The sequence below is a fragment of the Mobula birostris genome, chromosome 10, assembly GCF_030028105.1.
Source record: "Mobula birostris isolate sMobBir1 chromosome 10, sMobBir1.hap1, whole genome shotgun sequence".
In the NCBI taxonomy this organism is placed as follows: domain Eukaryota; kingdom Metazoa; phylum Chordata; class Chondrichthyes; order Myliobatiformes; family Myliobatidae; genus Mobula; species Mobula birostris.
This window is the reverse complement of record NC_092379.1, coordinates 40701707-40716418: the sequence shown is the minus strand read 5'-3', so window position 1 is coordinate 40716418 and position 14712 is coordinate 40701707. Positions and strand designations below refer to the sequence as shown.

General features: G+C 47.2%; 1 protein-coding gene across 1 annotated transcript; it reads right to left on the bottom strand.

The window, feature by feature from the left end:
* Nucleotides 1-873: 873 nt before the first annotated feature.
* Nucleotides 874-14512, bottom strand: LOC140203615 (uncharacterized). The gene is made up of 5 exons (XM_072269663.1): nucleotides 14365-14512; nucleotides 11825-11998; nucleotides 5142-5618; nucleotides 939-1217; nucleotides 874-882 (listed from the first exon to the last, which is right to left on the bottom strand). Exons 1-5 carry the CDS (start codon nucleotides 14464-14466, stop codon nucleotides 874-876), a joined length of 1041 nt encoding a protein of 346 aa, XP_072125764.1. The 5' UTR covers nucleotides 14467-14512.
* Nucleotides 14513-14712: the final 200 nt, after the last annotated feature.

The window sequence follows — 14712 nt, the reverse complement described above, 5'->3', positions numbered from 1 at the left end:
AAAATCTAGCACACATTCAGCAATCCCCCGATTTAATCCCAGCCCAATCACAGGACAGTTTTACAACCACCAATCAACCTACCAACTGGTAGGTCTTTGGGCTGTGGGAGGAAACCAGAGCACCTGGAGGAAACACTCGTGGTCATGGGGAGAACATACAAATTCTTTACGGGCAACGGCTGAAATTGAACTGGGGTCACCGGTACCGTAAAGTATTGCGCTAACCACTACGCTACGGTGTTGCCCCACGGAATCCTCATGCAAATCCAGCAGAGTTTGAGCAGTTTTGTAAAGAAGGAAGGGGAAGGGGAAAAATTGCAGTGTCCAGATGTGCAAAGCTGATGGAGACCAGTCCACACAGACTCAAGGCTATAATTGCTGCCAAAGGTGCATCTATTAAATAGTGACTTGAAGGGGAAAAATACTTATGTAGTCAATTGTTTTGTGTTTAATAATTGTAATTAATTTAGAGCACTTTGTAGAGATCTGTTTTCACTTGGTCACAAAAGAGGTTTTCTCTGTTGATCAGTGTCAAAACAGCCAAATTAAATCCACTATGATTCGGTGTTGTAAAACAACAAAACATGAAAACCTCCAAGGGGGACGAATGCTTTTTTGGAGGCACTGTACATACAATCGCTGACAAGCAACCAATGTGCAACAGAAGACAAACTGTGCAAATACAAAGACTAAACAAGTAATACTGAGAACACAAACTGTGGAGTCCCTGCAAGTGAGGAAACCCAGATTTCGAGTTTAGAAGGCTAAAAGGTTGTATTTCACTTACTGTAACCCCAGCAGTTGCAACAGGAATCACGCTGATCCCGAGGTGCATTTGAAATCTCCTCAGTGACATTAGTGTGCCCTGCAGCATCAGTCTGTCTGGAACAATTCACATTGCTTGCCAGGCCCACTTGGCTGCGATTGCGTTTCAGGACCTTAGACAACTTCTTGATGGCCTTCGAGGTGGCATGCGGGTTGCCCGTTGCGCTCAGCGTCTCTCTTGCGGCCTTTTGCCCCTCTTGGGGGAACGCCTGGGCCTCGAGGCCACCTTGGCTCCTGGGCTGACTCTGGACCCCAGGGAGGAATTGCCTCGAGCTCCCATTCTGCTCTGTGCTTTCGGCTGGCAGCGTGCTGCACGCATCCGCTGGTTCGGTTTCCTCCGCAACAATTGTACTCTTCTGGTCAAGCTCCTCAAAGATCTCCGACTGGGTATTCTGAAGAAAACAGAAATATAGATGAAAGGTTTAGAACACATAATTTTGCAGGCCATTCAGCCCACGATGTTGTGCTGACCTCATAACCTATTCGTAGACCGACCATAAATCTTAGCAACAGAATTAGGCCACTTGGCCCTCCGAGTCTGCTCCATCATTCCTTCATGGCTGATTTATTGTCCATCTCAACCCCAGCCTTCTGCCTTCTCCCCGTAACCTCTGACACCCTTACTAATCAAGAGCCTCTTAACCTTCATTTTAAGTACACCTCCACAGCCGTCTGTGGCGATGAATTCCACAGATTCACCACCCTTCGGCTAAAGAAATTCCTTCTCATCTCCGTTCTAAAGGGACGTCCTTCTATTCCATCATGGCTGATTTATAACTTCAACCACATTCTCCTGCCTTCTTGCCATAACCTTTGATGCCCTGACTAATCAAGAGCCTATCAAACTCTGGTTTTAAATATCCCCAATGACTTGGCCTCCACAGCCGCCTGTGACGATGAATTCCAGATTCACCACCCTCTGGCTGAAGAAATTCTTCCCCATCTCTATTCTAAAGTGACGAACCTCATTTCTGAGGCTGCACTGTCTGGTACTCCACTCTCCCACTTTCAGAAACATCCTCTCCACGTCCGCTCTGTCTAGACATTCCAGTCTAACCTGACTGAGATATTTTAAAGAAAAGGCACGGTGTTGGATCAGTTTAATGTTCTCGGGAAATAATTGCAAGGGACCCATTAGTATCTGTTCAAAACTCGGACAGTTTCTTTCAGGATGGGCAAAGCAGTAACTGCATTTGCCACCTGGAAACATGAGGGGAAACATTTTCACTCAGAGGGTGGGGACAGCTTGGAACAAGCTGCCAGCATAAGTGGTGCATGCGAGCTCGGTTTCCACGTTTAAGAGAAGTTTGGATAGGTACACGGATGGTAGGGATATGGATGGCAATGGTCCTGGTGCAGGTCGATGGGAATAGACGGTTTAAAATGGCTCGGCATGGACTAGATGGGCTGAAGGGCCTGCTTCTCTGCCGTATTTTTCTATGACTCTCCGACGCCGCAGGAATCTTCTACCTTGTGGGAATGGAGCTTTCCCAACTGCTTTCACTCCCACCAACCCTCCCACCTGGGCATGGGGTTAAAAACCCAGAGCTACAGAAACCCCAACAGAAGCTCCATCCCTGGGAGAGGAAGGATATGCCAAGAAGATGGGCCACACCTGGAAACAGGTTGAAAGACTCCCAGGATGGAGGACTCTGGTGAGCTGCTGTCAAAGGCCTGTGCCCCAGATGGCGTTGGTGATTCTGTAAATTGGTGTTCACTCCCCACACTGCATTCTCGATCCAGCCAAGCCACTACAATCAGGGGGCCGGTTCAGGCCGAGCAGTGATGGGACCACTGAACAGACTCTCTATACACTGACTGGCCTGATCTCAAATAATAACAAGGCAGCCCACAGAGAAGTGGTCATCACCCTGACACAGTGGTGTCAAGAAAACAACCTCTCCCTCAATGTCGCAAAAACAAAGGAGCTGGTTGTGGATTACAGGAGGAATGGAGACATCAATGGATCTGGGGTTGAGAGGGTGAACAGCTTCAAGTTCCTCGGTATACACGTCACCGAGGATCTCACGTGGTCTGTACATATCAGCTGTGTGGTGAAAAAAGCACAGCAGCGCCTCTTTCACCTCAGACGGTTGAAGAAATTCGGCATGAGTCCCCAGATCCGAAGAACTTTCTACAGGGGCACAACTGAGAGCATCCTGACTGGCTGCATCAGTGCCTGGTATGGGAACTGTACCTCCCTCAATCGCAAGACTCTGCAGAGAGTGGTGTGGACAGCCCAGCACATCTGTAGTTGTGAACTTCCCATGATTCAGGACATTTTCAAGGACAGGTGTGTACAAAGGGGCTGCAGGATCATTGGGGACCCAAGTCACCCCAACCACAAACTGTTCCAGTTGCTACCATCCGGGAAATGGTACCGCAGCATTAAAGCCAGGACCAACAGGCTCCAGGAGAGCTTCTTCCACCAGGCCATCAGACTGATTAATTCACGCTGACACAACTGTATTTCTGAGCTATATTGACTGTACTGTTGTATAACTTACTGGACATACTATTTATTACAAATTACTACAATTTACACCTTGCACATTCAAACTGAGATGTAACATAAAGATTTTTACTCCTTGTGTATGTGAAGGATATAAGAAATAATATTCAATTCAATCAAATTCAATTCGGCCTCTCACTGGGTCAGTGAGACGGGCTGGCAGCTGCTCTTGCCACACCTGTTCGCTCCCCTGTCGTAGTTTTTCCCGTGACCCTGTCCCGTGCACTATTTCTGTTCGTTTCCATCTTACAGACCGTTCTCAGGAACTGAACCCTGTCTTAACCCTGAGAGAGCCTGTAAACGCATGGAATCCTATAAGGGTCATAGAATGCATCCAGTCATTGGGGGGTGAATCTGTGAAATTTGTTACCACAAGACGGCTGCGGAGGACAGGTCATTGGGTATATTTAAACCGAAGGTTGGCAGGTTCTTGATTAGTCAGGGTGTCAAATGATATGGGGAGAAGGCAGGAGAACAGGGTTGAGAGAGATAGTAAATCAGCCACGATGGAATGGCAGAGCAGACTCAATGGGCCAAATGGCCTAATTCTGCTCCTATGTCTTATGGTCTTACAGAGGCCAAAAAATTCATGGTCTGCTCCAGTTTCTAGTATTTTCTAAAATTTTGTCATTTTAAAATTAATTTTATAAGCTCAGTGGTAGAGTATTTGAGTACAGATTAGCAGCCAAAGAGTCATTTAGTTCATAATAGGCCTTTCAGCACATCCAGGCCGTGCCAATTTATTAAGCTGCCGAGTCCTGTCGTCCAGCACCTGGACTGTAGCCATCCCTACCCTCCCATCTATGGACCCATCCAAACTTCTCTTCAATATTGCAATCTAACCACAATTTACCACTTCCGCTGGCAGCTCATTCCACACTCGTACCACCCCCTGAGTGAAGAAGATTCCCCTCAGGTTCCCCTTGAACACTCACCTTTCACCCTTAACCTATGACCTCCAGTTCAGTGCCACCCAATCTCAGTGGGAAAAGCCTGCCTGCCTTTACACTATGGATACTTCTCATCATTTTGTATACCTCAATCAAGTCTCCCCTCCACCTCCTACGCCCCGGGGAATGAAGACCCAAACAATTCAGTCTTTTCCTATTACTCAGGTCCTCAAGTCCCTGTAATCGTGGTTGGCATTAGGGCAAAGGGACCGATAGCTCTGTGACTATGACTTGGGCTTCCTGTCGACACAGGCCTTGGTCAATTCAAATTCTCAACTTGCCTATGTGTGATTTAGAACAGAGATCATCGAACACCACAGCACAGTGCATTCCTTTTCACCCACGATGTTGTACCAACTTTTAACCTACTTTAAGATCAATCTAACCCTTCTCTCCTACTTAACCCTCTATTTTTCCATCATCATGTGCCCATCTAAGCATTTCCTGAATGCCCCTAATGTATCTGCCTTTAGCACCACCCATGACAGGGTGTTCCATGCACCCACTACTCTCTGCCTCTATCATCCCCTCTATATTTCCCTCCCATCGCCTTGAAATTATGCTTCCTGGCATTTGCCATTTCTGCCTGGGAAGAAAACTCTGGCTGTCCAATTGATCTGTCTTACACACTTCCATCAAGTCACCCCTCATCCTTCTTTGCTCCAAAGAGAAAAGCCTCAGCTGGCTAAACCTATCTTCACGAGACATGCCCTCCAGTTCAGGCAGCATCCTGGTAAATCTCCTCTGCACCTTACCTAAAGCTTCCACATCCTTCCTGTAATGAGGTGACTGGAACTGAACACAATACTCCCAAGCGTAGTCTAACTAGGGTTTTGTTAGAGTTGCAACATTACCAGTAGAGGTGGAGATTGTGACTCCTGCCCATTTTCATCTCCCGCCTCCTGCTGCGCCAGGTCTTTGGCCTCTTTCACAGCTTGGGGCTCCAGTGGGACCAGATCTTGTACCTGCTGCTGATCCCCGTCTTTGGCCTCTTGGTTATCCAGGACTTGGGCCTGCTGTTGTAACTTTTGCACATTGGCCTCCGGTTGGTTCACTGCCTCACTCACAGCATTTCCCTCTTGTGCTTCAGCAGGGATCTCCGATGGAACCTCTGTCTGCTCCTGCTTCTGGCCTGGTTCTTTCTGCTCTGCTTGGAATTGGTTCTGGAGCAGCGAGCAGTGTTCTGTGCCATCAGCCTTCTGTTCAGAAACCAGCTCTGGCTCAACATCTGCTCTTCCTGGAGACAACTCACAGCTGTGGCCCACATTCTTCTCCTCCCAGCCGCCTGCTCGCTGGCTTGGGCTGGAGACAATTCCTAGCACTTGGCTGGTCTGAAGGATACAGAAGAAAAAAAAACTTTGAAAACAGCTGGCATTTTAAAACACTCAGTAAAAAACAATCTTGGCAGTCAGTGTCAGATGAACTTCCTGAACTTGTGACGCTCAGAATACCATTCAGTTTCGCCTCAAAGACTCAGAGAGGCGTGCAGGAGAATCCTTGACAATGGCACCAGTGACAAGAACACGATGTAGTCAAAGATTTATTTCCATGATATTATAGAATAACATGACACTAATAATGCCATTCCTGATACCGGAACAGGTCAGTGAGCAGCTGGCCCAGGGAGAGGGGACCATTTAATGTGGTGAGATGTGAGAAGCCCCAGTGCTACTGCCCTTTGAGACAGGTGATAAAGGCAGATTTATTAGAGGCAATCAAATACTGGAGGGTGGGTCAAGAGAAACTGCTTTCAGTGGCAGGAGGGTCAATAACTGGAGGAAAGAGATTGAGGATAATTCTCAAGTTGCCATAAATCTCTTCACTTTGGCTACTGAGATTCCAGTTCCTGGATTTCCGCTCAGGCCTCTTGTTCGGTCTGGAATCAGCCTAGGCCTGGGTCAGAGGGGCAATGAAGTAATTTCTTCTTAACATAGACAGTTGTGATTTAGAATTCACTGTAGCCTGGCCTACTGAGTTCCTCCAGCATTTTGTGTGAGTTATTTTAGATATTTCCCTGAAGGGTAAACGCCACAGGGGAGCTGGACTATAATGTGTGGTTAAAGGTGTAGCTGGGTGGTGGGGTGGAGATACATCTCTACCAAAGGAGGTGTAAGGTGATCCTTCCCTCCACTAGTCTGCAGGTCACCCTTGGGCAAGGAATAGCACCTGCTTAGCCCTCCCGATCAGGGTCACATGAAGCCACGGAAGCAGGTGGTGGTTGGTTGTACGAACAGCCGGTGCATATCACAAGTCCTGGTTATACAACCACTGATGCCAGGCAGACAGTCTCTGAACAGTATTGATAATGGCTAGGGTCACCCGTCTTGTAAAGACACTGGCCCAGAAGAGGTTTGCCATTGCCCACAGTGCCAAAGACCATGATTGCCCACATCATACGGCATGATACATAATGATGATGGTGAAAGGAGTAAGAAAGTAAAATATCCTTTAAACAGAGAGAGAGAGAGAGAGAGAGAGAGAGAGCGACATCACAGAATGTTACTGTACAGGGAGAGCTGGGGGGGGTCACAGAAAGTTAGCTGTGAGTAATGTAGATAATGGCAAAGGCAAATGGAATTCAACACACAAAATACTGGAGGAACACAGCAAGTCAGTCAGCATCTACGGAAATGAATAAACAGTTGACGTTTCCGGGCCAAGACCCTACATCAGGACTGGAAAGGGAAGGGGGAAGAAGCCAGAATAAAAAAGGTGGGGAGAAGGGAAGGAGGACTCGCTGGAAGATTATGTGTGGATCTAGGTGGGTGGGGGAGCGGGATGAAGTAAGAAGCTAGAAGGCGATAGATGGAAAAGGTAAAAGGGCTGGGGAAGGAGGAATCTGATAGGAGAGGACAGTGGACCACAGGAGAAAGGGAAGGGGGAGGGGTACCAGGGGAAGTGATAGGGAGATGTGGAAAAGAGGCCAGAATGGGGAATTGGAAGCAGGAGGGAAAAATTACCGGTAGTTGGAAAAATAGAAGTTCATGCCATCAATGAAAAGCTCTACACAATCGAAGCTTGTTTCCCACAGCCAGATTTCTTTGTCCTCAAAGAATTATAATTTACAAGGTTTTGGGGCAGATTTCACTACTACAGCAGACAGGTAAGAAAAGTCCCAGTGGTACAGGGGAGACAGTAGGCTTGGGACTCTTCAGTGTTATAGCCAGACACCAGTAAGCCAAGTTATCATGCCACCAGTACACCAGGTAATGACATCTCCAGCAAGAGGGCATCTAACTGCTTACCCCTGATATTCAATAACCCAACAGTTGTTTAAGACCCAACTATCAATGTCCTGGAGGGGCCAACATTGTTCAGAGTCTCAGCAGGACAGCCCACATGAGGTACCAGAGCAGATTGGATGTTGTGAACTCAATGAAGACCTTCCCATCTTCACCCTCTTCCCTTCCTAATTCTCCTTCTCCCATGCTCCACTCTCCTCTCCCATCAGATTCCTCCTCCTTCAGCCCTTTAACTCTTCCACCTCTACCAGGGGTTCCCAACCTTTTACTTGCCATGGACCAGTCCAATTAAGCAAGGGGTCTCAGAGTGAATGTGGAGAGGATGTTTCTTATGGTAGGGAGTCTAAGACCAGAGGACAGCTTCATAATAGCGAGGTGTCCTTTTAGAGATGAATAGGAAGATGAGAAGAAAGTTCTTTAGCCAGAGAGTGGTGAATCTGTGGCATTTATTGCCACAGTCAGCTGTGAAGGCCGAGTATTTTTGTATATTTAAGGCAGAGGTTGGTCAGGTCATGAAGGGATAAAGGGAGAAGGCAGGAGATTGGGGCTGAGAGGGAAAATGGATCAGCCATGATGAAATGCAGAGCAGACTAATGGCCTAATTCTGCTCCCATATCTTGTGGTTTTATGATATTGGGAACCCCTGACCTAAACCCTTCCAGCTTCCAACTTTATCCATCTTCCCCCATACCTGGTCTCACCTATCACCTGCCAGCTTGTACTCCTTCCCTCCACGCTCCCACCACTTCCCAGTCTTATTCTGGCTTCTTCCCAGTTCCTTTCCAGTCCTGATGAGGGGGTCTCGGTTTGAAACATCGACTCTTTATTCCTCATCAGAGTTGCTGCCTAACCTGCTGAATTCCTCCAGCACTTGGTGTGTGTGTTGTGGGTTGGAAGCAAAATATGCTTGACCCTGATGGACTGCCAAAGGCTGAGAGAGACACAATCTCCACCTACTGGCTGTTTATTAATACGTAAACCAGTACAAGAAAAAAAGAATTGTAGTCAGCATAGAGCAGACATGATCACATTGCACGGCAGGGCAGGCTTCTGACAACCAAGTCCAGCTCCTGGCCTTCACATCTGGCTGAGCTACTAAGACTGGCGGAACAGTTTCTACTGCCAGGAGAAGGCACCCAGGTGGGTTACTGATGCCTTAAAACCAGTCGCTTTGGGCTGATGCCAAACTGTCAATCTCTGCCATTCCTTTGCATTCATCAGCTGCACGGAGAGAGCTCGTCTGCTGTGTGGGCAACAACTTGCTCTCCGTGTTGTACTTCCCTGGCTTGCACATCATGTAGACAGCTAGGTCACAACATCCATGGTCCATTCCAACCAATGGAGGACCTCCAGGTCTAGCTCATTAACAGACTCCTTCAGCCGACTGGAGGACAGTCTCCATATGAAAGACCGGAAGAACTTAAGACATTGGAGCAGAGTTAGGCCTTTCAGCCTATCGAGTCTGCTCCGCTGTTTCATCATGGCTGATCCATTTCCCTCTCAAACCCATTTTTCCTTTAACCTCTGACGCCCTATCTAATTATTTGGTGATGCGTTGCCTGAGTTGCCTATTCAAACATCCAATATCAGTCCATCCTTTCTGAGATAAGGGGCCCAAAAATGCACACAAGACTCCAGGTGAGGCCTCACTACTGCCTTATAAAGCCTCAGCATTACATCCTTACATGCAGAAAGACTGGAATCCTCTCTCTCTCTCGCTCACGCTGACACCAAGCTGTCTGGCCAGGGCAAACATCTGCCACCAGGTTTGGTTGCTAACTTGAAAGCCAGCTCACGTTCCCAACCTCCAAACCAAAGCCCCGCTTGGGCTGAAGGCTAAAGCAGTGAAGAGACCCATTGGCGTGACCCTCAGACGTTCCTTCAACGATATCCCTGCAGCTGAGGTCAGGAGTCCTTTAATAGAACATACAACAGTATAGTACAGGAAAAGGCCCTTCAGCCCTCAATGTTGTGCCAGACCAATTAAATTAGTAATCAAATAGCTAACTAAGCTCATCTCTCCGGCCTACACAATGTCCATATCCTCCCATCTTCCTCACATTCATGTGCCTCTCTAAATGTCTCTTAAAAATCTCTAATGTATCTATCTCAGCCACCACCGCAGGCACCCACCACTCTCTGTGTAAAAGATCCGCTCTCACATCTCTGAAATTACCCTCACTCACCTCCTCCTCTCCTTGGGACTCCCCGCTCTGGTTCTCTGCCTGCTCTGGATCTTCTCATCTCGAATTCCCGACAGGACATCGACTTCATCACTCCTCCACTGAATGCACTGCCCTCGACTCTCCTCGCACCAATCCCAACCTGACCATCAATCTGCCTCCAAAGCCAGTATGTCCTTCCTCAAGTATGGAGACCAGAACTGCATGTAGTACTCCAGGTGCAGCCTCACCAGTACCCTGTACAGTTGCAGCATAACTTCCCTGCTCTTCAATTCAGTCCCTCTGGTAATGAAGGCCAATACTGTATTCCATTTGCTTTTGTGATAGCCTGCTGCACCTGCAAACCAACCTTTTGTGATTCATGCACAAGTACTCCCAAGTCCCTCAGCACAGCAGTATGCTGGAAATTTTTACCGTTTAAATAATAATCTGCTCTTCCATTTTTCCTTCCAAAGTGGATGACATCACATTTACCAACATTGTACTCCATCTGCCAGACCCTTGCCCACTCACTTAACCTATCAATATGTATCTCTCTGTATCTTCTGCACAATTTACCTTTCCACTCAATTTGGTATCATCAGCAAACTTAAGCGATACACTACACCCGGTTCCCTCTTCGAGATCGTTAATATATATTGTGAACAGTTGCGGGCCCAGCACCGACCCGTATGGCACCACCGCTCACCACCGATTGCCAACCAGAGTAACACCCATGTATCCCAACTCTGCTTTCTTTCAGTTAACCAATCCTGTATCCATGCTAATACATCACCCCAACTCTTTGCATCCTTATCTTATGGATAAGTGTTTTATGCAGCACCCTATCAAACACCTTCCAGAAATCCAAGTAAATAACGTCCATCTGTTCCCCTCTATCCACTGTGCTCGTTATATCCTCAAAGAACTCCAGTAACTTTGTCAAACAGGATCTGCCTTTGCTGAATCCATGCTGCATCTGCCTGATGGATCCATTTCTTGCCAGATGTCTTGCTATTTCTTCTTTAATGATAGCTTCAAGCATTTTCCGAACTACAGATGTTAAACTAACTGACCTGTAGTTACCTGCTTTTGCCGACATCAGTTTTTGAACTGTGGCGTGACATTCGCCGTCTTCTAATCCACCAGAACCTGCCCAGAATCCAGAGAATTTTAGTTTATTTTCTTTCCTTATTCCCTTTCTTTATTAATTGCTTGATGGGTCTTTGTTGCTGTTTGAAATTTTCCCAGTCTTCCAGTTTCCCACTACTCTTGGAGGCTTTCTATTCACACGCTTTTAGTTTGACGACTTCTTTAATTTCCTCAGTTATCCAAGACTGGCTCTCCCCACCCTTACTGTCCGTGCTTTTAACTGGAATATACTTTTGTTGAGCACCGGGAAAAATCTCTTTGAAAGACTTCCACTGCTCCACCATATAGCCTGTATTCCCAGACTACTTTTGCACCCTCCATTTGTATGGGAAACTGAGTCATACTGTGATCACTCTTTCAGAGAGGATCCCTAACTACAAGATCACTAATTTTACCTTTCTCATTGCACAGGACCAGATCTAAGATAACACATTCTCTTGTAGGTTAAGTAACACGCTGTTCAAGAAAGCCATCATTTATGCGTTCTATGAAGTCCTCCACAAGACTGTCTCGACCAACTTGATTCACCCAATCTATGTGCAAGTTAGTCTCCCATGATAACTGCCGTTCCATTCTCACGTGCCTGAGATATTTCTGTTTACTGCCTGTGCCACTGTAATGTGATTATTTGGTGGCTGATCGACAACTCCCACCAAGGATTTTTTTTCCCTTACTGTTCCTAATCTCTACCTAGATGGACTCAACGTTCTGCTCCTTAGATCTTATATCGTCTCTCACTGTCGCACTGATCTCATCCTTAGAGCGCTACTCCACCTCCCTTACCTTCCTGCCTATCATACCGTATAACCTGATATCCTTGGATATTTAATTCCCAATCTTGACCTAGCTGAGAGGTTGCTTTGAGCTGAGCTGTAAATCATCTACAAGATGTCAGCTCAGCTGAAATCATCTACATCTCGTAGATTAAATCATTAGTCCCACCTAAGGCGACTTAGCACGTCAACCAAGAGAAACTCTTACAGGAGTGGAGGATGATGACGTCTGCAGTCCTTCTGGTGACTTTGGCTTCACCAAGATCAACAGGGTTGGATTCTCCTGCAACTGGGACTCTTCTTGCAGGTTCTCTTCAGGGAACCCCCGTTCTTTGAGGAGCATTTCCTTCTGCTCCTGACTCTGCTGAATTTCCCTGCGCAGCTGCCTGGAGAGATAGCGAGATTTTCAATACCAAGCCATTGCACCAATATTAACAATGCCCTCTCCCACCCCTTCAATGTTCCAACCTCATGCGCAGTAGGGCCAGCACGCTCGGCTGTTCCAGAGGGAGCAGTACCGGGGGCAAGAATCACCGGCGAGTCTAACATTGAGGGGGGTGGGGTGCTCTTTGACATAGGAATGGGAAGTGTACCTGACCTTGCACTCAACGTCAGTAAGACCAAAGAACTGATTGCAGACCTCAAAGGGTAAGATGAGGGAACACACATCAGTCCTCACAGAGGGATCAGAAGTGGAGAGAGTGAGCAATTTCATGTTCCTGGGTGTCAACATCTCTGAGGATATCGATGCAGTTACAAAGAAGGCACAACATCGGCTATATATCATGAGGAAGCTGAGGTGATTTAGTATGTCTGCAAAACACACTTGCAAATCTCTACAGATGTACCATGGAGAGCATTCTAATCGGCTGCATCACCATCTGGTATGGTGGGGGGGTGGGCACTGCACAGGACCGAAAGGAGCTACAGAAAGTTGTGAACTCAGTCAGCTCCATCATGAGCACTAACCTCCCCAGCATCCAGGGCATCTTCAAGGAGCGATGCCTCAAAAAGACTGCCTCCACCATCAAGGACCCCCATCGCCCAGGGCATGCCCTCTTCTCATTGCAACCATCAGGGAGAAGGTACAGGAGCCTGAAGGCACAAACTCAACAACTCAGGAACAGCTCCTTCCCCTCAGCCATCAGGTTTCTGAATGGACAATGAAACCATGAACACGAGCTGACTACTTTTCTCCCCCTCTTTTTGCACTACTTCATTAATTTAACTATTATATATATACACAGTTTTGATTATTATGTATCACATTGTACTGCTACCACGTAACAACAAGTTTCACGACGTACTCCAGTGATATGAACCAAATTCTGATTCTGTTCCGTATCACCAGTGATGAATCACCACACTTGATCAGAATCAGGTTTCACATCATTGACATATATTGGGAAAGTTGTTGTGAAACTTGCGACATAAAAACACTGTAAGTTGCAATAGGAAACATACTAAAAATTAAACTAAATGAGTAGTGCAAAAAGACTGCACGAAACAGTGAGGTGGTGTTCCTGGGCTCAATGTCCATTCTGAAATCCGGTGGCACAGGGGAAGAAGCTGTTCCTGAATCATTGACTGTGGGTCTTCAGGCTCCTGTACCTCCTCCCTGATGGTAGCAATGAGAAGAGGGCATGTCCTGGGTGGTGGGGGTCCTTAATGATGGTAAGAATATATAGCTGTGGAGGGACAGAACATAGAACCTGACAGCACAGTACAGGCCCTTCACCCACGATGTGGTGCTAATCTTTAACCTACTTTAAGGTCAATTTAACCTTTCCCTTCCACAGAGCCCTCCATTCTTCTATCATCCATGTGCCTATCTAACAGTCTCTTTAATGTCCCTAATGTATCTGCCTCTACCACCACCCCTGGCAGGGTGTTCCATGCACTCACTACTCTCTGTGTAAAGAATTTACCTCTGACATCCCCCCTATACTTTCCTCCAGTTACCTTAAAATGATGCCCCCCTTCCCCATTAGCCACTTCCAACCTGGGAAAAAGTCTCTGACTGCCCATTTGATCTATGCCCTTTTCATCACCTTCATCAAGTCACCTCTCACCCTCCTTTGCTCCAAAAAGAAAAGCCCTAACTCGTTCACCCATTCCCATAAAGACATGCTCTCTGATCTGGGGAGCATCCTGGTAAACCTCCTCTGCACCTTTCCAATCATGAGGCAACCAGAACGCGACACAATTGTGTTGTGGGTAGTGGGGAAGTGATGTGGGATTAGAAAGAGGGTAAAAGGATTGGGGAGGGATTATAGAGGGGTAGTAGAGAATGTGGTTAAGACCATAAGATGCAGATCAGAATTAGGCCATTTGGCCCATCAAGTCTGCTCTGCCATTTCATCATGGCTGATCCATTTTCCCTCTCAGCCACAATCTCCTACCTTCTCCCCTTATCGCTTCATGCCCTGACCAATCAAGAATCTATCAGCATCTGTTTTAAATATACCCAATGACTTGGCCTCCACAGCCACCTGTGGAGCAAATTCCACGGATTCACCACTTTCCGGCTAAAGAAATTCCTCCTCTCCTCCTTTCTAAGAGGACACTCCTCCGCCTCTGTTCTGAGGCTGTGTTCCCTGGTCCAAGACTCTCCCTCCATAGGAAGCATCTCCCACATCCACTCTTTCGAGGCCTTTCACCGTTTGACAGGTGATGGCACACTGGGTGGCTGTGGGTCACTGGAGAGGGAGGGAGGGAGGGGGCAGGACTGGGAGGGGCAGTATAAACCTGCCTGACATATTCTTCCCGAGCCTTGGAGTCAACTGTTCCCAAGAACTTCTCGTATTTCTCTGAAGTGGAGCTCGGGTAGATCCTTTTGAAGTTCCCCATTTTTCGTCTTCGTACTTCTCCACCTGTTCCACCCAGGTAGCCTGGTTGTTTCGTGTCTCGTCAGCTCTAATATGAAAGCAAAGAGGAGGTGTCAGTTATTCCTTTTGAAAATCGATCTCTTGCCATAAGACCAGAAAACACAGGAGCAAAATGAGGCCATTCAGCCCATCAAGCCTGCTCCAGAATTCCATCACGGCTGAGATATTTTCTTTCTCCAGCCTTCTCTCCATAACCTTTGACCCCCCC